This window comes from Panthera leo, chromosome B3, assembly GCF_018350215.1.
Source record: "Panthera leo isolate Ple1 chromosome B3, P.leo_Ple1_pat1.1, whole genome shotgun sequence".
NCBI lineage: Eukaryota > Metazoa > Chordata > Mammalia > Carnivora > Felidae > Panthera > Panthera leo.
In genome coordinates this window covers 32,527,773-32,555,502 of record NC_056684.1, presented here as the reverse complement: position 1 = coordinate 32,555,502, position 27,730 = coordinate 32,527,773, and the positions used below count along the sequence as shown (strand labels likewise).

General features: G+C 41.0%; 1 protein-coding gene across 2 annotated transcripts in view; it reads left to right on the top strand.

Moving 5' to 3' along the window:
* The window catches only part of REC114 (REC114 meiotic recombination protein), a 173,398-nt gene that overhangs the window by 37,515 nt on the left and 108,153 nt on the right, over positions 1–27,730 (top strand). For both annotated transcript variants that reach the window (XM_042941463.1, XM_042941462.1), the window contains exon 2: positions 7,745–7,849. In XM_042941463.1, the coding sequence (XP_042797397.1) occupies positions 7,817–7,849 (33 nt within the window). In that variant the 5' untranslated portion in view covers positions 7,745–7,816. The remainder of the gene's footprint in view (positions 1–7,744; positions 7,850–27,730) is intronic.

The window sequence follows — 27,730 nt, the reverse complement described above, 5'->3', positions numbered from 1 at the left end:
TGATCTCAGTAAAGATGCTGTGTTTGGCACAACAGCTGGGATTGGGACCACCACTTGTTTAAGTTTATGGTAATCCACCATAGTTCACCTTGATTCATTTGATTTTTAGGTCCTTTACAGCAGCATTAATCTCTGCCATCCCACAGGATGCAGTATTATTTCTAATTTACTATCTTGGTTTGAGGGCAGTAGCATAGTGGGCTTCCATTTTGCCTTACATACCATAATGGCTCTTACCCTACAAGCCAGGGAACCAGCTGCTGAGTATATCCATCTCAATTATGCAATTAGAGACAGATAAAATGGACTTGGACTAGGACTCCACGTAACACCTGGCCTCTGTATACGCCATCCCTAAGCATGGGGACTATGATGGCATTTGGGGGTCCCCATAGTATCAGTGTCAGCTCAGATCCCATAAAAAACAACCTTCAAAGGTCTGGATGTTCCCTTGCACTCAGTGTACGATGACTCTGTTGCAAGACTGTAGGTCTCTTTGAAGGAAGAATTGGAAGAATCTCTGCTATATAAACTTGATGTGACATTGCACATTGTTCTTCTTCAAGGGGCCCAGCCCCCTCCTATCAAGTGCTCTAAAAACTGGCTCGGTTAAGAAATCATGATATTTTTCCATTGCAACCAACCTTTCGTTCGCTCTTTCTTGATTTTTTGATCATAGGATTTAAGCAACGTCCTCGCTGGTTGTCCGTTTATCTCACTCCTAGAAACATTGTCTGTTAGCCATTGTCCTGATCCCCCAAGATCAAGGCCCTTGATTTCCATCTGATCTTGTTTTTCATTATGATAATTACACTCACATGGTATCTGACAGTTAAGTGCTACTTTCTGGCCTCCCTGTTCTCGAATTCTATCATCTCATTGACATGGGGACCCCAGGTCCACAGCAGCATCTCATACCATCAACCCTGGCCTACAGAAGACAGGAAACACTGAGCCACTTCTTCAGCACATTCCTTATTTCTTTAGTGGAGGAAGTATTTTCAGAGCCTTCCCAGAGAATATAGTCACCTGAGAGCTCTCTGGTATTACATAATAAATCCATTTTAACATGCTTATCCCTCTAAGGTTTGGGTTTTTTTTTTTAATTGACGTAGTTGACCTACAATATTAGTTTTAGGTATACAACATAGTGATTTGACATTTATATACATTACAAAATGATCACCATGATATCTAGTTACCCTCTGTCACCATACAAAGTTATTACAATATTATTGACTGCATTCCCTATCCTGTGCTTTTCATCCCTGTGACTCCTTTGTTTCATAACTGGAACTTTGTTCCTCTTAATCGCCTTTACTTATTTTGCCCACTCCTCCACCCCCTCCAGCAACCACCAGTTTGTTCTCCTGTATTTCTGAGTCTATTTCTATTTTGTTTTGTTTTTTAATTTTTATTTCTATTTCATTTGTCTTGTTTTTTAAATGCACATAAAAATGAAGTCGTTCAGTATCTGTCTTTCTCTGTCAGACTTATTTCACTTAGCATGATAACCTCTAGGTCCATCCATGTTGTTTCAAAGGGCAAGATCTCATTCTCTTTTATGGCTGAGTAGTATTCCATAATGTGTGTATATATTACATCTTCTTTATTGCTAGATGAAGGTTGCTTCCATGTCTTGCTCTTGTAAGTAATGCTGCAGTAAACATAGGGGTGCATATATCTTTTCAAGTTTTTTTTTCACAGATAAAAATACAGAAGTGGAATTACTGGACTGTATGGTAGTTCCATTTTTATTGTGGAGGCAATCTCCATACTGCTTTCCATGGGGGCTGCACCAATTTATACTCCCACCAACAGTGCACAAGAGTTCCCTTTTCACCACATCCTCTCCAATACTTGTTATTTCTTGTCTGTTTTGATAATAGCCGTCTGAAATATGTGAGGTGATGTTTCATTGTGGTTTTGATTTTCATTTCCCTGATGATGAGTGATGTTGAGCATCTTTTCACATGTCTGGGGGTCATCTGTATGTCTTCTTTGGGAAAATGTTTATTCTGGTCTACAGCCCATTTTTTAATCAGATTGTTTTTTGGTATTTTTTTTAATGTTTATTTACCCATTTTTGAGTGGGGGAGGGAGAGAGAGAGAGACAGAGACAGCACAAGTAGGGAAGGGGCAGAAAGAGAGGGGGACACAGAGAATCCAAAGAAGGCTCTGAGTTCTAAGCTGTCAGCACAGAGCCCGATGCAGGCTTGAACCCACCAACTTTGAGATCATGACCTGAGCTGAAGTCAGATGCTTAATCAACTGAGCCACCCAGGCGTCTCAACACTCTAGTGTTGAGTTGTTGTTGTTGTTGTTGTTGTTGTTGTTTAACCTCCTCTTTAATACTCTGCTGAGGCATCCCCATCTTATTTCCTATAGACCATCATTGGTTTCAAGCTTCAATGAATCAATCCATGTGAAGACCTCCTCCAGGATGGTTATTGAACAGTCCCTTGCCAGGATGTTAAATTTGAAGTCATGGAAGTGTGTCTGTATCATTAAATCTTGCATACCAGATTTATATTTCAAGCTCTTTTGTCCAGCAATCCTGAAATCCATTCTCACCTATATATTTTTTTCACACATTTGCTGTGTCCTATGTCTTTCGGGGAAATAATCCCTTTTATTCCACAGCAAGGACAATACTTCCCAAATGAAGCCAAGCTGAGACCTGACCACAGTTATCAATCTAGGTGGCAACGGGAGGCTAGTTGTTCTGGCAAATGGGCGGCACCTCTGCTGACCCAGAGGATTCTAGGTTCTCAAAGACATCTACCCAAATATCCCTATCCCATGTGTCAGAGTCCTGATCTCACCTTACCAGGGCCCTGATTTCATCACAGACTTGTTAGGGCTGTGAATTCATCTTCCTTTGCAATCAAATCTGGGCCTGATTTTTTAGCACAATCTGTCTCCTCTATCTGGAGGAGATGAAGGTCACTTGAAACATTGCCATGCAGGCCCTATGACCTTCATTATGTGTCTTGATTTGATAGTAGGCTGACGTGAGCTTGCTATATTTTTTTTTCTTCAGGTTTCTATGGAGTTAACAGACAACCAACTCTGCATTCAGATGTAAGAAACAAATAACCCAATTCAAACTGGCTTGAAAAATGAAGGGGATTTATGGGCTTACATGACTGAAAAGGCCAGTGGTAGGGTAAGCCAAAACATAGCTGATGTGGTTCAGAGATTCAGCAATGCCATTCCCCTTCAGGGATCTGTGTCCTTCTCTCTTTCTGCTCTGCCTTCCAAGGCTCCAGCTTTAACCCAAGGCTGGCTCCCTTCACGTTGCCAAAACGGCTACAGAAGTTCCAGGTTTTGCATTTACCTATCATGCTGCTCCAGAGAGAAGACCTCTCTCCTGGTATCTCTTTCCGAAGAAGAAATTTCTTTCTCATATGATTCAGACAACTAACACCTGAGTCTCCTTGACCAGATTGTGTCACATCTCCATCTCTGAATCATTATCCTGATTATCTCAGAATAGACAGGGCCAATCCAAAGCAGATGGGCTATAATGGGGAGGGGTAGATATCTGGGAAAAAAAAAAAGTCTGGGTATTGCTAGAATGTTGGCTAGGTATCTAACAAATAAATGTCTTTAAGTGTATTCTAATTTTTTTACAATGAGCTTGTATTTCTTTGGGAACTTTAGAAACCGTAAATGTGAAAATGTTCTTTTATCCTCATAATAATAGTGTTCCATATGCAGCAAAAAGTAACAAACCTCTTTCTCTAGCCTTTTCCATAGTAATATATAGAATAAGCCCAGCATTCTGAAATCAGCCTTGATAATGATCTTGATAATACCGTTAGGGATGATATTCAACATATTTAATGAGCAGTATGGCACAGTTATCGATCAATCTGAGGGGTCACGTGATCAAGCAGGGGGTCACTGGTCATCACACTGCATCAGTGACTTCGGCCACTATTAGAGATGCTACCGCAGAGCAGTTACCATCAGCTCAGAGTGTCACATATAACTGTCCAATCCACCCTTAGCCACCAGTATCGGGTGCCCATAGCCAGGGGATCCTCACTGACACCCAGCCCAGCCCTGGGCTAGGACAGAGGGATTCCCCACCTCCACAAGTTCAAGGGAGGTCAGGACTGTCATTGTGAAACACCAAAAGAAACACACGCTCAAGGGAACAAAAAGAACACTCAGCAAAAGCCTCCCTGGTCCTCTGTTTCATTTAGTGAAGAGACGCAACATGGGAGTCAACACACACCAAGGTCAAAACGAGCCTGATCATCAATTTACAGCTGTGTCATTTTGGACAAGCCTCTCTACTTTGCCAAGCTTCAGTGTTCGCACCTATAGAGTAATTCAAGAATTGCTTTGAAAATGGTCTATGAACACTTAGAAGTAGTATGAGTAAGGCATCTAGCTCAGTGCTAGACACTTCAGTTAGTCATTTGGTTAATCGATGATAAGTATCACTTCTTAGCATCTCAAGGAGATGGGCTGAAAAGCCTCAGACACCCCAAGGGCTTACAAACATCCTTGTAGGAAGATTAGCTCTCTGATTTCTGACATAAGGAAACTCAGCCACTGGCCTCTCCATAATTTCACCCCCATTTTGGGCTTGAACCATCCATTCATCCATGCTGCCCCTGTCTCTATAAATATCTTGGGCTGTCAGCCACTAGGGCTGGAAACTGCTCTTCCCGAGCTGGAATCTCTAACAGCTCAACCTCCACAAGCTGTTCATGAGTTATTTCAAGGGACATTTTGCTGTCAATCACTTATCCTTGAAGTGGACTGCACAGGCCTGCTCTGCACCCAGAAGCATGAGGGGGTGGGAGCAACATTTGCTTCTTGGGAATTAGCACACTAGTTCATGACCTATAACAGGAAGTCGAGAAAAGGACTGTGATGCTAAACAAGGAAAGGAAACTATTCTTACCAAGAGCTCCATACATGTCAGGCACTATGTTACCTTTCAGAATCCTCATAAGAATCCTGGCAGGCAGATAATAGATTCCCATCTTACAGGTGAAGAAACTGAGGCTCAAAAATGCTAACTTGTCTGGGGTGCCTGGGTGGCTCAGTCGGTTAAGAGTCTGACACTTGATTTCAGCTCGGTTCTTGACCTCAGATTCATGAGTTCAAGCCCCACATTGGGCTCCGTACTGAGCATGAACCCTACTTTCAAAAAAATGCTACCTTGTCCATCTGGTAAGGGGAGGAGTTTCCCTAGGGCTCTTTTTTTTTTTTTTTAATGTTTATTTATTCTTGAGAGAGAGAAACAGAGCGCAAGCAGGGGAAGGGTAGGGAAAGAGGGAGACACAGAATCTGAAGCAGGCTCCAAGCTCTGAGCTGTCAGCACAGAGCCCAACGTAGGGCTCGAACTCATGAACTGCGATATCACGACCTGAGCCAAAGCTCGACTCTTAACCAACTGAGCCACCCAGGCACCCTTCAAACCTATGGCTGTTTGACTATGAAGTTCTTCCAGTATTTCTCAGCGGTGGTGCTGTCGTATTTGGGGCAGGATAGTTTTTTTTACTGCACAATGTTTAGCAACTCTGGTCCCTGGACATTAAGTCAATAACATCCCTGGGTCACTGTAGCAACTAAAATTACCTCTGCACATTTTCAAACCTCGCCTTGTAGAGGTGGGGTACCCCAGGCTAAGGACTACTTAAATAGATAGATAGATAGATAGATAGATAGATAGATAGATAGACAGATAATCTATAATGGATCTACCTGTAATAGAACAACATCCTGTTTCAGAACAGGATTCTGACAGAGGGTATGAGGAGAAAGGGATCTTTGCAGACGTGGCTGTGAGGGCTCTCACCTAGCATGGAAATAAAATACATCTGTGAATCTGAGTATGTGTGTTTCTACCTGAAGTTAATAATGTTCCTTTGTGCATGGTGTGGGCATGCAAATGATTATGCACATGCATGAGGTGTGCCTTTGAGCATGCGCAGGAGTGCTCAGGTCCCAGTGACCTGGCCCCCTCCTCTCTTCCTCCACGTTCAGTCAGTTTCTACTGTCCTGGTGAGTCTCACTCCTAAATATATCTCACACCCATTCCCACTACACTGCTCTACATCAAAACTCTTCATGTCTCCTCGGGGCCATTGCAACGACTGCCTTTAGTAGCAGATAGACCAACTCATTCTCCACACCGCTGCCAGCACGATCTTTCTAAATGGCAAATCAGACTACATCACTCTCTAGCTCAAAATTCCTCTGTCATTGCCATTGCCTATAGCAGTTTTAGACGCAGACCCTGTATCTAAATGAAATCTTCACACAGAAGTGCAGTATGTAAAACAGATAAATGCGGGACCGCTCTGTTGAATTATGTAGACTCCTAAGCGAGGCATACAAGGTCTTTCCTGATCTGTCCCCTGCCGACCTCTCTAGCAACATCTCTTAACTCTACAGAATCAGTATGGCTTGGTAGCTACATATGAGGACTCTGGAACCAAGCTTTCTGCATTCAAATCCTTTGCCTCTTACTAGCTGTACAAACTTGGGCACACTGTTTTACCTCTCTGTGCCTGGGTTTCCTTCTTGATAAAACACAGTTAATAGAACATCATGGGCTTCTTTTAAGGATTAGATTAGTTTATATTTGTGAAGCACTTAAAATAGTTTCTGGCACATAGTAAGCACTTAGTGAATGTTAGCTCTTATGACCTTCCTTCTATCTCACCGGTGCTCTAAACTTCTACAAGTTCCCTGAAATGTTATGCTACCCCACCCTCCCTTGCTTTTCACTCTGTACACATATGTGGGCAGGTGTGCGGGGCTTGGCTACAAGACCTGGAGTCATGAGGCTGCTTGAGAAAGGAAGTAATTTTATTGTAAGAACACATGGAGACTGAATTTGGCATCAAAAAAAGCTATCCAGGATTTAAGGAGGCTCTAGGCACCAGGTGCTCTCACCAGATCTCCAATTCTCTCTGGAGAATCTCTCTTCATCATCCTTCTACACTGACTGGGCAGTCCAATCTGTACTCTTCAAATTCTTGGGGGGAGGGGTCCAATCTGATTGGCCAAATTCATTTTCCAGTGCTTCCTAACTGGGTAAAGCCCTTTGTGCCCAGCTACTTCGTAGGGCATTACCTTCTTGTCATGAAGCCATCTCTGGTCCAGTCAGTGGCCACCATGCTTCAGAGAATGACTTTGCTTCTCTTCTCTGAGCTAAGTGTAGATGAGGCAGTGCGGCTGGAAGGGGCATTATGATCAGGCCTCTATAACATCCTGTAACCTCCACTAGAATGACCTCCTTCCCACTTACCTGCCTGGCAAACTTTATTTACCTATCAAGTTTCCACTCAAGGACTACTTCCTTGGTCTCTCTTCGCTGGTTTTCCCAGGCAGAATGGGGTGCTGTGTTTACACATGTAGGACCTGAGTATCAACATCTGTAAACATCTCTGGAGGCCTGGTCTTATCAGCATCTATATTTGTATTGGCCCATCTCTTTTTTAAAACAATTGATATATAATTGGGGCTCCTGGGTGTTTCAGTCAGTTAAGCGTCTGACTTCGGCTCAGGTCATGTTGTCGCGGTTTGTGGGTTCCAGCCCCTCAACAGGCTGTCAGTGTGGAGCCTGCTTTGGATCCTGTGTCTCCCTCTCTCTCTCTACCCCTTCTGGGGCACTCTCTCTCTTGGAAATAAATAAACATTAAAAAAAATTTTTAATTGACATACAACATTGTATTAATCTTAAGTGCACAACATGCCTGTCTTTTCACAGATTCCTGTGAAAAGATTCATGCCTCGTGTACCTGGCACACAGTGGTGATTGACCAAGAATTTTAGCAGATGGATGAAAGGAATCTGGATATGTATGCAAAAGAAGGTAAATTTCAGTCCTTGCTTGTTTTCTTTATTGAAATTGTGTCTCTTCTTCAGAACTAAGACAAGTTCATATTGAAAAGGAGACATAGATGTTGTTTCTATGACATTTTCAAACCTTCTTTTACTACCTGGAGGCACAATTGTCTCTCGTGTCTGATTTCTCTGCTTCCTCCAGTTGGGATGTCATTCAAAGGATCTTCTTGTCTAGCCCTTGTATACCTGGTGAACTACTATTCACCCTTGAATAAGCCCTCACATGTTAGCTTCTCTAGGAACATCCCCTTGACCTCCTCCTCCTCCCAACATTGATACTTCATTCCTCCTTGCTCAGCACTAAGTTTGTGTGGTATCCTATAGCCACTTTTGTGTTTATTACATAGAATGGAGATGTATTTCCTTATATATTTGTGGTTTTTTGCCTAGAAAGGAACTCACCGAAGGTAAGAAGAGGGACTTATTCCTCTTTACAGCTCCCACGCATCCAAGATAGTCCTAGGAATGGAGTACATGCCCAATACATGTTTATTTAATGAATGAATAAGTGAATAAATGCACAGGGTGCACAGCTATTCCAAGATGGCAGAAAATCCCTTTGTTATAGCTTAGTCTTTGAAATTTGATTTTCTTGCTGCAGACCTCCCTTTCCATCATGTTTCATTCAGACTAAAGCTACTTCTTTTCTCATAGTTTTCACAATTTCCCTGAGTATATTTCAACTGACTAATGGGGGTGAGGGTACCCAAAGTTATTTGCTAATGTGCCACTGTAAACAACTAAGACCTACTATAAACCTCTCTAAAGTGGTTTTGTATGATTGCTTTGCCCAAAGAAGATCTTTGTACTCACATTTGGAAATGTGAAATTCCTCTGGTATCCCTGGTTTCTTCGTGTTTCCCCCATCCTCTGTTACCTTCCTGCCATTTCTAGGTCTGACAAATGTGCATTATGCAAAATGCCAAGACATCTCAGCAAGAAGCATGTTTTAAAGCAAAGAGAAGCTTCTTCTCAATGCTTGTTAGCTCAAAAACACCGATGCTTCACACCGTGCCTGAAAATAAATTCTAGATGTATTAAAGACCTAATTGTGAAATCAAACTTTAAAACTATTAGGGGAGGGGCGCCTGGGTGGCTCAGTTGGTTAAGCGGCTGACTTTGGCTCAGGTCATGATCTCGCGGTCCGTGAGTTCGAGCCCCGCGTCGGGCTCTGTGCTGACAGCTCAGCCTGGAGCCTGTTTCAGATTCTGTGTCTCCCTCTCTCTGACCCTCCCCTGTTCATGCTCTATCTCTCCCTGTCTCAAAAATAAATAAAAAACGTTTAAAAAAAATAAAGGTTAAAACTATGAGGGGGGACAATAAATAAATATCATGAACCTCCATGAAAATAAGGATCTCTTAAGACACAGGGGCACCTGGATGGCTCAGTTGGTTAAGCATCCGACTCTTGATTTCATCTCAGGTTATGATCTCAAGTTTCATAGGATCAAGCCCCGAATCAAGCTCGGCACTGACAGCATGGAACCTGTTTGGGATTCTCTCTCTCCCTCACTCTCTGCCTCTCCCCCACTCATGCTCTCTCTCTCTCTCTCTCTCTCTCTCTCAAAATAAATAAAAAGACATAAAAAAATTACAAACTATAAAGGAAAAAATATCTTTTTGCAAGTAACCTGGCAATTTCTAATAAAGTTGGGAATGAATGCATTAGGTGACTGAGCAATTCTACTTTTAGGTTTACACCCTAGAGAATAACTTACACATGGTCACATGGAAATATATAAAAGAATAAAGCAAGATTCTTTTGTAATCATAAAAAATTTGGAAACCTTTTATGTCATAGCTTAGATTCCCCCCACAAGCAGAAGTAAGACAAAGTCTTGCATGCAAGAGATCCCAGGAAATAGAGATGGGGGGATGGGGAAAGTGTAAGGGAGAAGAGGAAAAACCAATCCAAGAGTATTTATCTAGCCAGTCACCACTGTAGAGAACTCTAGTGGGGCTCCATCCTACTAGAGATCTCTTTGGGAACCATATAGAAAGCACTATGGGAATCGTTTGCCCCAGAGATAGAAGATAAGCACATTTATTCATGGGCTTCCAACTACCATTGGTCAAGGATTGCCCTATGGGGTGTTAACTCTCTTGCATTTCTAGGCTGTACACAGGTCACAATGTGTCCTTGAGTAGGATCCCACTGGAGCTCCCAGATTGTCCTTATCTTTTCTATTTTTTTTGAAGATTTTGTTTGTTTACTTATTTATTTTTAATTTACATCCAAGTTAGTTAGCATATAGAGCAATTATGATTTCAGGAGTAGAATCCAGTGATTCATCACCTACATATAACACTCAGTGCTCATCCCAGCAAGTGTCCTCCTTAATGCCCCTCACCCATTTAGCCCATCCCCCCCCCCACCAAAAACCCCTCCAGCAACCCTCAGTTTGTTTTCTGTATTTAAGACTCTCTTACGTTTTGTTCCTCTCTGTTTTTGTATTATTTTTGCTTCCCTGCCCTTACGTTCATCTGTTTTTTATCTTAAATTCCACATATGAGTGAAGTCATATATTTGTCTTCCTCTGACTGACTTATTTCACTTAGTATAATACACTCTAGTTCCATCCACGTTGTTGCAAATGGCAAGATTTCATCCTTTTTGATTGCCAAGTAATATTCCATTGTGTGTGTGTGTGTGTGTGTGTGTGTGTGTGTGTGTGTGTATCACATCTTCTTTATCCATTTATCAGTTGATGGAAATTTGGGCTATTTCTATACTTTCACTATTGATAGTGCTGTTATAAACATTTGGGTGCATATGCCCCTTCAAAACAGCACTGCTATATCCTTTGGATAAATACCTAGTAGTGCAATTGCTGGGTCATAGGGTAGTTCAATTTTTAATTTTTTGAGGAACCTCCATACTGTTTTCCAGAGTGGCTGCACTAGTTTGCATTCCCACCAGCAGTGCAAAAGAGATCCTCTTTCTCCACATCCTTGCCAACATCTGTCATTGCTTGGATTGTTAATTTTAACCATTCTGACTAGTGTGAGGTGATATCTCAAGGTGGTTTTGATTTGTATTTTCCTGATGATGAGTGATGTTGAGCATTTTTTCATGTGTCGGTTAGCCACCTGGATGTCTTCTTTGGAAAAGTGTCCATTCATGTCTTTTGCCCATTTCTTCACTGGATTATTTGTTTTTTGGGTGTTGAGTTTGATAAGTTCTTTATAGATTTTGGCTAACCCTTTATCTGGTATGTCACTTGCAAATATTTTTTCCCATTCCGCTGGTTGCCTTTTAGTTTTGCTGATTGTTTCCTTTGCTGTGCAGAAGATTTTATCTAGATGAGGTCCCAATAGTTCATTTTTGCTTTTGTTTCCCTGGCCTCCAGAGACATGTTGAGTAAGAAGTTGCTGCGGTCTAGGTCAAACAGGTTGTTGACTGCTGTCTCCTCTAGGGTTTTGATGGCTTCTTGTCTCATATTTAGGTCTTTCTTCTATTTTGAGTTTATTTTTGTGTATGGCGTAAGAAAGTGGTCCAGCCTCATTCTTCTGCATGTTGCCATCCAGTTTTCCCAACACCATTTGCTGAAGACACTGACTTTTTTCCACTGGATATTCTTTCTTGCTTTGTCAAAGATTAGTTGGCCATACATTTGTGGGTCCATTTCTGGATTCTCTATTCTGTTCCATTGATCTATATGTCTGTTTTTGTGCCAGTACCATACTGTCTTGATTACAGCTTTGTAATACATCTCGATGCCTCCAGCTTTTTTTTTTTTTTTCTTCAAGATTGCTTTGGCTATTTGAGCTCTTTTGTGGTTCCATACAAATTTTAGGATTATTTGTTCCAGCTCTGTGGAAAATGCTGGTTTTATTTTGATAGAGATTGCATAGAATATGTAGATTGCTTTGGTTAGTATCAACATTTTAACAATATTTGTTCTTCCAAACTATGAGCATGGATTTTTTTTCCATTTTTTTTGTGCCTTCTTCAATTTCTTTCACAAGATTTCTATAGTTTTCAGTGTATAGATTTTTCACCTCTTTGGTTAAGTTTATTCCAAGTTATTTTATGGTTTTTGGTGCAACTGTAAATGGGATCAATTCCTTGATTTCTCTTTCTGCTGCTTCTTTATTGGTGTATAGAAATGCAACCAATTTCTGTGCATTGATTTTATATCCTGTGACTTTGCTGAATTCATGGATCAGTTCCAGCAGTTTTTTGGTGGAATCTTTTGGGTTCTCCACATAGGGTATCATGTCATCTGTGAAGAGTGAAAGTTTGACTTCCTCCCTGCTGTTTTGGATGCCTTTTATTTCTTTGTGTTGTCTGATTGCTGAAGCTAGGACTTCCAACACTATGTTGAATGATAGTGGTGAGAGTGGACATCCTTGTCGTGTTCCTGACCTTAGGGGGAAAGTTCTCAGTTTTTCTCCACTGAAGATGTTAGCGGTGGGTCTTTTGTATGTGGCTTTTATGATCTTGATATATGGTCCTTCTATCCCTACTTTCTTGAAGAAAGGATGCTGTATTTTGTCAAATGCTTTCTCTGCATCTATTGAGAGGATCATATGGTTCTATTCTTTGTTTTATTAATGTGATATATCACATTCATTGATTTGCAGATATTGAACCAGACTTGCATCCCAGGTATAAAATCCCACTTGGTCGTGGTGAATAATTCTTTTAATATATTGTTGAACCCTGTTGGCTTGTATCTTGTTGAGAATTTTTGCATCCGTGTTCACCAGGGAAATTGGTCTGTAGTTCTCCTTTTTAGTGGGGTCTTTCTCTGGTTTTAGAATCAAGGTAATGCTGGCCTTGTAGAATACGTTTGGAAGTTTTCCTTCCATTTCTAATTTTTTAATAGTCCAAGAGAATAGGTGTTAACTCTTCTTTAAATGTTTGGCAGAATTCCCCTGGAAAGCCATCTGGCCCTAGACTCTTGTTTTTTGGGAGATTTTTTATTACTAATTCAATTTATTTACTGGTTATGGGTCTGTTCACATTTTCTATTTCTTCCTGTTTCAGTTTTGGTAGTTTATATGTTTCTAGGAATTTGTCCATTTCTTCCAGATTGCCTGTTTTATTGGCATATAATTACTCATAATATTCTCTTATTATTGTTTGTATTTCTGCAGTGTTGGTTGTGATCTTTCCTCTTTCATTCTTGACTTTATTTATTTGGGTCCTTTCCTTTTTCTTTTTGATCAAACTGGCTAGGGGTTTATCAATTTTTTAAATTCTTTTAAAGAACCATCTCCTGGTTTCATTGATCTGTTCTACAGTTTTTTTTTTAGTTGTGATAGCATTGATTTCTGCTCTAATCTTTATTATTCCCCATGTTTTGCTGGTCTTGGGTTTTATTTGCTGGGGTTTTTTTCTAGCTTTTTAAGGTGTAAGTTTAGGTTGTGTGTCTGAGACCTTTCTTCCTTCTTTTAGGAAGGTCTGGATTGCTATATACTTCCCTCTTATGACTGCCTTTGCTGCAGAGGTTTTGGACTGTTGTGCTATCATTTTCATTGGCTTCCATGTACTTTTTACCTTCCTCTTCGATTTCATGGTTGACCCATTCATTCTTTAGTTGGATGTTCTTTAATCTCCAAGTATTTGTTGTCTTTCCAAATTTTTCCTTGTGGTTGTTTTCAAGTTTCATAGCGTTGTGGTCTGAAAATCTGCATGGTATGGTCTCAATCTTTTTATATTTGTTGAGGGTTGATTTGTTTCCCAGTATGTGATCTGTTCTGGAGAATGTTCCATGTGCACTCGAGAAGAATGTGTATTCCGCTGCTTTAGGATGAAATGTTCTGAATATATCTGTTAAGTCCATCCGGTCCAGAGTGTCATTCAAAGCCATTGTTTCATTGTTGATTTTCTGTTTAGATTATCTTTCCATTGCTGTAAGTGGGGTGTTGAAGTCTCCTACTATTATGGCATTATTATTAATTAGTCTCTTTATATTTGTAATTAATTGATTTATATATTTGGGTGTTTATGTTGGGGGTATAAATGTTTACAATTATTAGATCTTCTTGGTGGATAGACCCCTTAAGAGTGATATAATGCCCTTCTTCATCTCTTGTTATAGTCTTTATTTTAAAATCTGGTTTGTCTGATGTAAGTATAGCTACTCCAGATTTCTTTTGGCGTCCATTAGCATGATAGATGGTTCTCCATCCCCTTACTTTCAATCTGAAGGTGTCTTTAGGTCTAAAATGGGTTTCTGGTAAACAGCATATAGTTAGATTTTGTTTTCTTATCCATTCTGATACCCTATGTCTTTTGATTGGAACATTTAGTCCATTGACTTTTAGAGTGAGTTGTGAAAGATAATGAATTTAGTGCCATTGTGTTGCCTGTAGAGCTGGAGTTTCTGGTGGTGTTCTCTAGTCCTTCCTAGTCTTTGTTGCTTTTAGTCTTTTTTGTTTTGTTTCATCTTTTCCCCCCTCAGAGAATCCCCCTTAAAATGTCTTGCAGGGCTGGTTTAGTGGTTCTGAATTCCTTTATTTTTTGTTTGTCTGGGAAACTCTATCTCTCCTATGTTATTTTATTTTTTTAACATTTATTTATTTTTGAGAGGGAGAGAGAAAGAATGCTAGCAGGGGAGGGGCAGAGAGAGAGGGAGATACAGAATCTGAAGCAGACTCCAGGCTCTGAGCTGTCAGCACAGAGCCCGATGCAGGGCTCAAACTCACGAACTGCAAGATCATGACCTGAGCTGAAGTCAGATGCTTAACCAACTGAGCTACCCAGTCACCCCTCTCCTTCTATTTGAAATGACAGCCTTGCTGGATAAAGAGTTCTTGGATGCATATTTTCCCAATTCAGCATGTTGAATATATCCTGCCACTCCTTTCTGGCCTGCCAAGTTTCTGTGGATAGGTCTGCTGTGAACCTAATCTGTCTTCTCTTATAGGTTAAGGACTTTTTTTCCTTGATGCTAATAATTGTTTCCTTGTTTGTGTATTGTGTGAATTTGACTATGATATACCTTGGTGATGGTCAGTTTTTTTTTAATCTAATGGGTGTTCTCTGTACTTCTGGGATTTTGGTATTTGTGTCGTTTACCAGATTAGGAAAGTTTTCCACTATAATTTTCTCACATAAACTTTCTACCCCTTTTTCTCTCTCTTCCTCTTCTGGGACTCCTCTGATTCAGATGTTATTCCTTTTTAATAAGTCACTGAGTTCTCTAAGTCTTGTATCATGCTCTCTTGCCTTAGTTTCCCTCTTTTTTCCTGCTTCATTATTCTCCATAATTTTGTCTTCTATATTGCTGATTTGCTGTGCTGCTTCATCCATCCTTGCCGCCATGACATCCTTTCAAGATTGCATCTTGGTTATAGTATTTTTAATTTTGTCCTGACTAGATTTTACTTCTTTTATCTCCACAGAAAGGGATTCTATGCTTTTTTCAACCCCAGCTAGTATTCTTATTATTGTGGTTCTAAATTCTAGTTCGGACATCTTGCTTGTATCTATGTTGATTAAGCCCCTGGCTATCATTTCCTCCTATTCTTTCTTTTGGGGTGATTTCCTTCGTTTTGTCATTTTGGAGAAAGAAAAATAATTAACAAAATAAAAAATTAAAATTAAAGTATTAAAAATAACACAAAAAATCAAATAACAGAAGATAGATACTAGGGGTCTTGGGTCTGGTTGTTGAAAGAAGCTTGATAGAATAGAGAAAAAGGAAAAGAAAAGAAAAAAAGTAAGAAAAAGTTTAAAAAACTTAAAAAATGTATATAATAAAATAGAATAAAATTAAATGGAAAAAGTGAAATAGAATTTAAAAATTTACAAAAAAATACATAGCAAAAAGAATTAAAAAACAAAAAAAATTTTAAAAAGGAAAATAAAAATAACATTTTCTCTTTCTGTATCCAAGAAAAAGAAAAGAAAAAAAAAAGAAGAAAAAACAATTTAAACAAAAACAGAAAACAAACAAACAAAAAACAACAAAACGAGTAGATGGCTGCAAACAGAATGAAACCCGAATGAAGTTGCATCCAGTTTCCTCTAGAACTCAAACTATGAAGCACTTTATAGCACTAAGCTGGCAGAGAAAATTGTGGTGGACCTCTAGGACATGTGCTTGGAGGGCACAGTTGGGCGGGGTTTGGTGTAAAAGCTCCATTCTCCACTAGGTGGTGCTGTTTAGCTTACTGGGGTGGATCAGTGTGGTGCACGCATGAGCATGTATGTACTAGAGAGATGAAAATGGCTTCTCCAGTTTCCTAGTCTCTGGCACAGGAACTCTGCACTCTCACCAACCAGCAATCAAGCACGCTTCCTTTGTCTCAGACTTCTGTCCATTCCCTGCTTCTATACTGTCTGTGTCCAAGCCATCAGCCTTCCAGGTGGCACCTTCCTCCTGAATTTTATCTCAGATGGGGCTGTGTTTCCACACCCCTCACTACAGGGAACCCTGTGGTGTGGACCTGCTCCAGTCCTCTGGGGGAGGGTCTCACTGAGCAATGGCTGGGTGCCAGCTTGCCTCAAAGAATGTTTGTGAAATTGCACAGTGGCATAGGTTCAGAGATTATGGCAAATCACAACACAGCCAGCGCCAGGTTTTGCTGCTTTCTGGTGTCTCAAACGTGGCTGTTCTCCAGGGTCCACAGGGACCTTTTCCTGTGGGGAGGCCATATGGCCTCTACCAAATGCTCTTCAAGCCAGGCAACCACTTCTCCCTGTGTGACCCACTGACCCCTTGGACATCGCCTCCTGTTCCTGGGGATTCACCCTTTCTCCTCACCAGAGCACCACCAGGTATTGAACTCCACAATTTCCGACTTTGTGTTCCCCTATTTATAGAGTCTTAATGGTATTGAAACCCTCTCCTTTCTCCCTGTCAATGTTTTTGGGAAACAGATTTCTTGTTCAGTCCCTTGTGTTTCCACTCTTTGTCTTTCTCCCCAGCTACTTTTGGGAGAAGCGCTTTTCCTGAACTCTCCCCCACTTTCTCTGTCCTCTTTCCACAAAAACAGCTCCCTACCCTCTGTGGCTTCTCTCTCCCCCAGTTCACCTCTCTGCACTACATACCTGACAAGTTCTGTGGCTTAAGTTATGTCCTTATCTTTTCTCTTTGTCTTTTTGTCTTACTTTCTGAGATAGTTCCTCAAATTTATTTTCCAACTCTTCTACTTTCTTTTATATTTATCCACCATCATATCTTTTATTTTCTGAGAGTACTCTCTTTTCTGTAATTACTTTTTTTTCATAGCAACCTGTTCTTGTTTTATAGATGCACTAGCTTTTCATGTCTCTGCAGATTTTAATTATTATTTTTCTTCTCCTCCCCCCATGTTACCTTTTTCCCCTAGGGTCATTTATCCTTTCTCAAAATCTCTTTTTTATGGTGGAAATTTTTCTCAAATGTCTGATAATATTGTTGGTTTTTATTTAAGCGTGAGGCACTAAGCTGTTTGGAGATGTATAATGGGTTAGGCTTTAGAATTGGTGAACTTTGTCTTATGTTATCAGATGGGAAGTTTGCTTTTCCTGTGAGTGGTCCCCAAAAGCCAGATAAATAGGAATTATTCAGTTCTCCATGAAAGAACACTCTGCCTTGGGAGAGATGCCCTGTGGCTAGATGTTTTACATTTAACTTGTGAGAAGTGGTTCATTTGTAGACATTCAATTAATCCATGTTTTCTGCCCCTTTGGGGACACATGCCATCTCTGCGGGCATGTTGGCTTTCTTCTTCATTATACTATCCTTTTGGTATGCTCCAGGCTGCAAATTCCCTTGTCCTACTCTATCAATTCCCCTTCTTGATGTAATTTTCTCTCTTCAGAAACTTGTTGAACTCTCTCCTCCACTTTGCTTTGAGATCATAGCCTTTTTTCCTCCCAGGTGAGCTGGTAATCTAAATTTCTTAAAATGACAATACATTTGGTCTTTTAGGTTATTCCTTTGTTTAATAATTTCTTGTTATTTTACTATATTGATGTTTCACTTTATAATCTGTGTTTACTTTTCTGGGATATGTATGTATAACTGTGTATGTGGTGTTTTCTTCTGATTATTTGGATGTCTACTACTATTTACAGTCTACTGTTCTTGTAATTGATAATGTTATAATTCTAACATGTAATTAATGTTATGTAATATAATTAATTCTAGCATATAACTAGATTTTTAAAAAATGCAATCTGATAATTCATGTTTTAATAAGTGTGTATAATCTATTTACATTTTTGTGAATATGTGCATATCTGAATTTTTAATACCAGTTTATGCAGATTTCTGTTTACCATTTTTTCTTTATTCTTTCTTTCTGTTGATAGATTTTTCTTATCCCAATTCTCATGTTTTAGTGTACTTCTTTGAAAGCTATAGATTGTACTTCTATTTCTTCGTAGTTTCTCTAATTTTTTGAACATATACACAATTTCGTTTTTTTTAATTTTTTTTTCAACGTTTTTAATTTATTTTTGGGACAGAGAGAGACAGAGCATGAACGGGGGAGGGGCAGAGAGAGAGGGAGACACAGAATCGGAAACAGGCTCCAGGCTCCGAGCCATCAGCCCAGAGCCTGACGTGGGGCTCGAACTCACGGACCGCGAGATCGTGACCTGGCTGAAGTCGGACGCTTAACCGACTGCGCCACCCAGGCGCCCCGAACATATACACAATTTCTTACCTTCTAACAAAACTAATGTTCTTAAATATTTCAGTTCTACCTTTGGACATTTTCATAATTTAACTACTCTTCAAATACTTCTCATTCTTCATTTTATTATACTTCTTTAGAATTTCGCTTTTATATTTTTACACAAAAAGTATTTTTTTACACTCAATAGTTAAATTTCTCTACATTTTAATCAAGTTTCTGTGCTATCATTAAACGCATCCTCTAATAATTATTTCAATGAGTGTCTGGCAGTACTCTCTTAGTTGTTCTTATATTTAAAAATGTTAGGGTGCCTGGGTGGCTCAGCGGGTTAAGCATCTGACTTCGGCTCAGCTCATGATCTTTCAGATCATGAGTTTGAGCCCTGCATCAGGCTCTGTGCTGACAGCTCAGAACCTGGAGCCTGCTTCAGATTCTGTGTCTCCCTCTCTCTCTGCCCCTCCCCCACTCTCTCTCTCTCTCTCTCTCTCTCTCTCTGTCTCAAAAATAAACATTAAAAATTGTTTAAAGATTTAAAAATGTATTTATTGCTTACATTGAATATTAAATTAGTGAATACCAAACCATTGTTCATAGGGAAAATACAGGGTTAGGCTCGTGAGAACCTCTGGAAACATTTCATAAACGAATCAACACACAACTTTGCTCAGTGTGTGTTTCTGCTTGATGATCCCTTATTTAATATATATTGTTGACTCATTAGCACAAAATTCATGGCCAACAGCACTATAACTCAGGTCTGAAGGAAATTTATCTAACACATGTATTTTCTACATAAGGCATATCACAGCTTCTTGAGCTTAGGAAGACTAGCCAGCATTTTAGACAGCTTAAAAAAAAGCACAAAAGGCACAAAAAATGCAAAATACATGGCACTAGGCAGACTACAAAAAGGATAATTGTTTACAATATGAAGATTGAAATAAGAAGGCAGAATGTTACCTTGAGTTTGACCTCAGATGGGACCATAAACATCTGATAACTCAAAATGTCCCCCTTACTGCTTATATCTGTGAATGACCACAAAGGGTACATGTGTTGATTTGGGGGTTACAAATAAATTTTTGTGAGTAGGCAAATTCACAAATACAAAATCTGCAAATAATGAAGATTGACCCTATGTATAACACAATGACTTTTCACAAAATAAAGGCATCCATGTAGCAAGTACCCAAGTCAAGAAACATAACATTTGTAGCTTGTCTTTGGGCTCTTTTCCAAAAGTAACCACTGTCCTTACTTCTAACATCATAGTGTAGTTTACCTATTTTTTCAAATCATTGTAAGCATGAGTTGTGTCCTCTTGTGTCTGGCTTTTTTTGTTCAATATTACATTATTTATCCATGTTGTTGCAGGTTGTAATAATATTGCTCATCTTAAAGCATTTTTATTAGTCTGTTCTGTACAATTAGTTTTGTCAGAAGTGAGTTCATATTCTTATTGTTGCTTTGGTTGGCTTTCCTAGAATTGTATTTCCTCGTGAGTTTTGGATTTTCAATTTTCAAGTTCATTTTCAGTGGGAAGCTTCCTGCTTCCTCATCTCTCCCTTACTTTCTAGTAGTGTAGCAGGTGTACTGGTGCTTTCCCTGAACCTCCCCAGGCCTCAGTCCAGTCTTACAGGCGTGTCTCTGCATACCTTCTCTGCAGCAACATTGGGGACATCCAGTCTCAGAGCCTGCAGGAGCCTTGGCTCAGGTCCTGCTTATGACGCTGTGTCCTTCCATCTGCCTCTGTAGGTCCTGATTTTCCTGAAAACAGTTACATTGAGCAGCAGAGTGGCAGCATTCTGGACCCCCTTCAAAGGAGGAGCTCCCCACTCCAGCCCCTAGCTGCATGCAGGGTGCCTGACTCTATGCTGTGCCTTGTGTGGAGCTGTTTCATTCCTGCTTCTCTGCTGGAATCGGTCTCCCACCACCATTGTCTGGGACCAGAGCTGGAGCCCAGCAGGCCCTGGCTTCATCTTTGCTCACCTCTGTGGATTTCTGGTCCCAGAGATGCCTACCTTGTCTTTCATCTCAGCTATCTCTTTTTGGTTGTCTCTTCTTATATTTGACCTGTCACTGCTGTGTCTGGAGGTGGGAGAAGTTGTTGAGGACTGAACTTTACCATGCTCTCTGGAAGTCTGTATTGCTTTGTTTTTATCAGCAGAGCATTTTTATTCTTTTATTCTGAAATAAATAAAGCACTGTTCAGGAGTCCTCATCCAGGTGGAAACAACCCAAATGTCCATCAGCCAATGAGGGATAAACAAAATGATATATATCTATACAATATAATATCAGCCAACCATCAAAAAGAGTGAAGTACCAGGGCACCTGGGTGGCTCAGTCAGTTAAATGTCCGACTTTGGCTCAGGTCATGATCTCGTGGTCCATGAGTTCGAGCCCCGCGTCGGGCTCTGTGCTGACAGCTCAGAGTCTAGAACCTGTTTCAGACTCTGTGTCTCCCTCTCTCTCTCTGCCCTTCCCCTGCTCACACTCTCTCTCTCTCTCAAAAATAAATAAACATTTAAAAAAATTAAAAAGAGTGAAGTACCACTATATGCCATAACGTGGATGAATCTTGAAAAAATTATGCTGATTAAAAAGCCAAACGGGAAAGGCCAAACATTGTATTATTCCATTTATATGAAATATCCACAACAGGCAAATCCATTGAAACAGAAAGCAGATTGGTGGTTTCTAGGATATGGGGGAGGGGGAAATGGGAAGTGACTACTAATGGGTATGGGATTTCCTCCTGGGTAATGAAGATGTTCCAGAACTAGACAGTGGTGGTTGTTGCACAACATTGTAAATGTGCTAAATGCTGCTGAATTGTGTGCTTTAAAAGGGTTAAACTCATAGGGGCACCTGGGTGGCTCCGATGGTTAAGCATCTGATTCTTGGTTTTGGCTCACAGTTTGTGAGTTGGAGGCCTGCAGGTTGGGCTCTGTGCTAATAGCACGGAGCCTGCTTGGAATTCTCTCTCCCTCTCTCTCTGCCCCTCCTCTGCTCACACTCGCTCTCTCTCAGAATAAAATAAACTTTTAAGAAAATAAATAAAATGGTTAAATGTGAATTTTAGCACAAGACACCTTACTGCCCACTTTCCTAACTGCTCCTGTTGGACAGTATCACCCTTTCTCTTTTTCGCACCTTCAGTGAGCATCTTTCACATTATATTGCAAGTTGTTTGTCTTTGTGTCTGTCCCACCACCAGACCATAAGCACTGGCAGGAGGGGAGTGTGTCCTCTTCAAATTGTTTCTCTGTCACCTTGCTTGGTGTCTGGCACAGAGTAAGCCCAACAAATACTTGCTGAATAAATAAAGGAACAAATTAGTTCAGCTCTTGTGACCACCGGAGAAAAAAAATTCACTCTTCCTCTAGGTCTCTCAGTTTATTGTTAGAGTTATCCCCCCTGGAGAAAGGATTTTCATTCGGAAAACACATTGTGGGGCACACGCTGAAGCCTTTTGTGTGAGGAAACAGGGCAAACAGCCCTGACCATTCCCCGGAGGAGTGGGGGGTGGGGGGTGGGGCTGAGGGGGTGGCTACTGAAAGGGTGGGCCTACGCCGGCCGACTCCATCTTGTTCTGTGTTCTCCACCTTGAGTGACTATGTCCCCGACATGACCCCTTTTCCGGGAAATTCACAGAAACCTCAGACTGCGCCTCCTCCCCTTGAGTAACCTCCCGCTCACCCGTTCAAACTTTCTGATCAAAACACGCCCAGCGACCTGCGTAACAGGACTCCGACCCTTCCCCAACCAATCGGCTGAGGCCACGACCCTTCCCCAGCCAATCGGCTGAGGCCACAGCCATTACCTCACCAACTGCCCCTAGACCCCTATAAAACCTTTGTGCTTTTGAAACTCGCTCTCTCTCCCTGGTATCTCACCGCTGCGTCGGTGCAGGTAGGGGATTGAGCTCGAGCTAGCTCGAATAAAGGTTCTTTTGCTTTTGCATCGGACTCGGCTCCCTAGTGGTCTTTGGGGATCACGAATTCTGGGCATAACAGCTACAACTTTGTCCTCCCGGTCTCTGCCAGTCCCCAGTCCTCACCTAGCGTCTGCTGGAGGTGCAGTCCCAATGGCTGCAGGCTCAATTACTCAAAAATACTCCCAACAACTAAGTGCAGAGATGTTTCTGCTGAGTCACCCTTCAGCACAAAGCGTTTTTTACTATGATGCTCTCATCTGTCCTCTGGGATGTAAATTGCAAATATCGCAGCCTCACTCTACAGAGTGGGTTTAAACGACCTCTCCTGGCTTAGGCAACAAATGGTGAATAAACAATGTATCAGATTGGAAGAGACTTCAAGGGGCGCATTCTGTCTCTGCTCCTATATTTGACTCCATATTTGTGGGCTTCGGGGTTACACATTTCCTGACGATACCAGCTATCCGATTAAGATTTTGAGATATAAAAATGTCTTCCTTGGCTTTGGCTACAATTTTCTTTATGACATGGCCAAAGATGTTTCTTCTTGTTCCAGCTCATGCGGAGATAAGGGTGGGGAAAAGTCATTAACCATTTCCCTCGTGTTTGCCCTTTATAGCCTCAAAGTGACTTTTAAACGATCCCTCTCACTCTCTCATATTAGAATTTGCAATCCTTGGGGCGCCTGGGTGGCTCAGTTAGTTGAGCTTCAACTTTGGCTCAGGTCATGATCTCACGGTTAGGTTTGTGAGTTTGAGCCCCACAGGGGCTTGCTGCTGTTAGCACAGAGCCCGCTTCAGATCCTCTGTCTTCCTCTCTCTTGCCCCTCTCCCTGCTCTCACTCTCTCAAAAATAAATAAAAAGCATTTTTTAAAAATTTGCTCTCTCTCTGTCCCTCCCCCGTTCATGCTCTGTCTCTCTCTGTCCCAAAAATAAATAAACGTTGAAAAAAAAAATTTAAAAAAAAAAAAAAAAAGGGGCGCCTGGGTGGCGCAGTCGGTTAAGCGTCCGACTTCAGCCAGGTCACGATCTCACGGTCCGTGAGTTCGAGCCCCGCGTCAGGCTCTGGGCTGATGGCTCAGAGCCTGGAGCCTGTTTCCGATTCTGTGTCTCCCTCTCTCTCTGTCCCTCCCCCGTTCATGCTCTGTCTCTCTCTGTCCCAAAAATAAATAAACGTTGAAAAAAAAAAATTTAAAAAAAAAAATAAAAATTTGCAATCCTTTCATAAAAAAAAATTTAAGAATCTACCATGTGCCAGAAACTCTCGATTCCGACATAAGTAAAATATAATCCCTCTCTTCGAGGTATGAGTTCATTAGTCTTTCTTGAGGATTTGCTCCAAGTTCCTATTTCTGACTCTAACCCAGCTTTGTAAAATGTACTCCCAAATTTACCAGCTGGTAAACATTTTTGACTACCCTACTCTCCTCTGTGCTTTTTTAAAAAAATATTTGTTTATTTTTGAGAGAGACAAAATGAGAGTGGGGGAGGCACAGAGAGAGAGGGAGACACAGAATCCGAAGCAGGCTCCAGGCTCCAAGCTGTCAGTACAGAACCCTACGCGGGGTTCAAACTTACGGACCGGGTGACATCATGAGCTAAGCTGAAGTTGGATGCTTAACCGACTGAGCCACCCAGGCGCCCTCTCTTTGCTTTTAATAAGTGGATAAAGTCACTATTAATCTCTCTTCGTGTTGTTGCAAATGCTCAGCAGCCTCTGGACAGGTTGGGATTGTCTGTGTCTAGTCACACTGAAATCTCTTCAGTTATCTCAAATGGAGCAGTTCGTTTTTGCATGTGAAAGATACAGAGTAGACACTTGAAAATAATTGCTTTCTAGCAGTGAGTGTAGAGTTCCATGGAAACATGCCCTTCTTACATAGCATCCCCAGGTCTGACATCATGGCTTTTCTGGGAAACCCCACAGCCATCAACAGTGCCCTGCAGTTCTCAATCACTCTGTGTGGTTCCCAGAGCTGTTGTAAAGGGACATGGCAGGCAGAATAAACGTGCTTATTTCTCTATCATCCAGGAGATAGACCCAAGGAGGCTGAAGCCACCATTTCCTTTGCTTCATTTCCTTTGGGGTCCCTGGTCTGCTTTGAGAGGGATGTACTGGAATTCTGAAGCCAGCCCTACAGCCTGCTCCAACAATGATGCTGACTGCTAATGCAGCCAATATTTCTCTGTCATTCATACTACCTGCAAAATGGAGTTGAACAGTAAAAGGATTTGGGATAAAAAATGTTCGATGAAATAAACAAACTTTTTTTTTTACTTTAGGTGCTAGGTTTTTGGTTTTTATTTCATTTTTGTAAAAAACTGGTTATAGCCTCTGAAAAGGGAGGGAGATGTGCTAACTCATAGTCACCTGTCATTCATTAGTCCTGACCACAAATGCTGTTGTTCTGTTACTGGTGGTCAGCTTGACGTTGGCGGGTCTGCTTTGGATATGAGAGTGACTCCTTCCTCCTCTTACTGCTTCCTGTACTATCTTCTTGTATGCAACTATATTGTAGCAAAATACATGAAGGCAGGGGACCTGTCTGTCTTGTTTGTCACTGTCTTAGTTTGGGTTCCCTCAGAAGCAGACCTTGGGGCAAAGATTCCTGAAAGTAATTTATCTGAGAGGCAATTCCAGGAAACAGTGGTTGGGGAGGAAGACAGGAGAGGGAGACAGGGAAGGGAAGCTAGCCAAAAACAGAAACATTATGAAGAAAGTTACAGCTTGGGTAACTGGAGCCTAATCCCATGAGTGAACTCTGGGAAACAGGGTATTACACAAATCTCAAAGTTATCCCACCTAAGGAATGAAGAGATTGGGGTATTTATATGCCAATTTCCAACAGTCCTTGGTAAAAGGTTGTTCCTATCTAACATTAATTACATATCTGCATAAAAAAAACAACCTTAAGTCCTACTTCATTTCCTCCAAACAATTTAGGGCCATATGCCTAGATGTAAAAGTTGGAACCATAAAATTTCTAGAAGAAAACATAGGAAAGCATGTGAACAACCTTAGGGTATGCAAAGATTTCTTAGGACACACAAAGCACTGAAGAAAAAAAAGCACCTGAAAGATTAATAAATTGCTTCCATTCAGAATTAAATAATTCTGCTCTTTGAAAAACATTATGAAGAACATGAAAAGACAAATCACAGCACGGGAAAAATATTTTCAACACGTATATCTGACAAAAGACTTATATCCAGACTATGTAAAGAACTCTTACAAATGAATAACGGCAAATGATTTGAACAGACACTTCATAAAATAAGATATGCAAATGGCCAGTAAGCCATTGGAAATGGGCTGAATATTATTTATCATCAAGGAGATGCAAATTAAAACTACAATGAGACGTCACTATATATCCACTAGAGTTGCTGAGCCAGAAGGACTTGACATAGCAAAGGTCAGCGAGGACAACTGGACCTCTCATATTTTGCTATTAAGGAGTGTGAATTGTACAAGCACCCCTGTCACAAACTCTTTGGCAGTTTTTTTTTTTTTAGCTTATTTATTATTTGAGAGAGAGAGAGAGAGAGAGTGAGGAAGGGGCAGAGAGAGAGGGAGAGAGAGAATCCCAAGCAGGCTCTGCACTGTCAGCAGAGCTGGATGTGCGGCTCGATCTCAGAAACTGTGAAATCATGACCTGAGCCGAAATCAAGAGTCAGACTCTTAACTGACTGAGCCACCCAGGCTGCCCCTCATTGGCAGTTTTGTATATGAAAAAAATACATCTCCCTAGAATACAGCAATTTCACTCCTAGGTATATATTGAATATAAGTGGCAGCACATATCTCCGAAAAAGACTGGTACAAAAAATATTCCTAACAGCTTTAAAAAAACACCAAAAACGGGGCACCTGGGTGGCTCAGTTGGTTAAGCAGCCGACTTCGGCTCAGGTCATGATCTCGTGGTCCACGAGTTCTAGCCCCACGTCCGGCTCTGTGCTCAGGGCCAGAGCCTGGAGCCTGCTCTGGATTCTGGGTACGCCCCCCTCTCTCTGCCCCTCCCCTACTTGTGCTCTGTCTCACTCTGTCTCTCAAAAATAAATAAATGTTAAAAAATAATAATAAAAAAATAAAAGAGCACCAAAAACAACCCAAATGACCATCAACAGGTGAAGAACAAATTACAACACAATCATACAATAGAATGCTATTTAGCACTAAAAAGGAATGGATTACTGATACACATAACAACACGGGATGAAGGTAAAAGACAAATTTATGCTGACCAAAGGAAGCACATATAAAAGGGTACATTCTGTATGATTTCATGTATGTTAAGTCCAGGAAAAGGAAAGCCAAGCCTTAGTGATAAAAAACAGACCAACAGTTGCTCTTGGGAGTTGGAGATTGACAAGAACAAGGCACTCCCAAGGGAACTTGGGGCTTTTGGAAATGTTTTATATCTTTTTTTTGGATGGTGATTACCCGAATGTAGGTGCCCAGACTTCCTTAATTGAACATGTAAGATCTGTGCTTTCATTGTATAAAATTGTACCTCAATAAATATTATAGATCTATCTTTAAAAAAGAAAATACAATGACCATTAAAAATATGGAGTAATTTGCTCAGTGTTCTGCACCCCCTCCCCAACTCCCTCCACCCTCTTGCTAGACTGTAAGCTTCAGGAGGGTAGAAGCCATACCTGGTTTGTTCTCTACTGTATCCCCAGCACCTAGCACAGCATCTGGGACTTTTTGAATGCTCGAGTCGCATTTGTTAATATCATAAGTTTTTAAGAGCCTCTGTGCATTGTGGTGTGGCTTTCTCATATCTCCCTTTGCAGACATGATCTGTTCTTGGCAGACACTGGTGGCCCCAGAAGCTCAAGCACAGGTGCATTGTCTAGGAAGGGAGCTTGCAGGTGGGAACCCAGCAGGGCCCTGGGTGTCCTTGGGCACTGACAGGGTCCCAACTGTGAGCACCATCTGCTCCTGTGAAGGGTGTCTGACAGCATCCACAGCCCTGGACCTGGAAGGTGAGTGCCTCTGAGACCGAATGTCAGGCTCCCATTCTCATCCTCCTGCCTACAGGGAGCCCACAGAAAGTCACTTTAACCCTGCAAATAGAAAGCACCAACATGTGTACTGCTTTGTAACTTACCAAGTATTTTCCCTCATATGATCTTATTTTATCCTTCCTGTGGCCCTGTATTTGCTAACCCTATTTTACAGAGAGGTTAAGTGACTTCCCCAAGGTCACACAGCTGGCAAGTGGTGGAACTGGGATTCCAACCAAATTTCTAACTATTCACTACTACATTAAATGCAGTAGTGCTGTGTCATTTGAGGACCTTCAGAAACAGTTT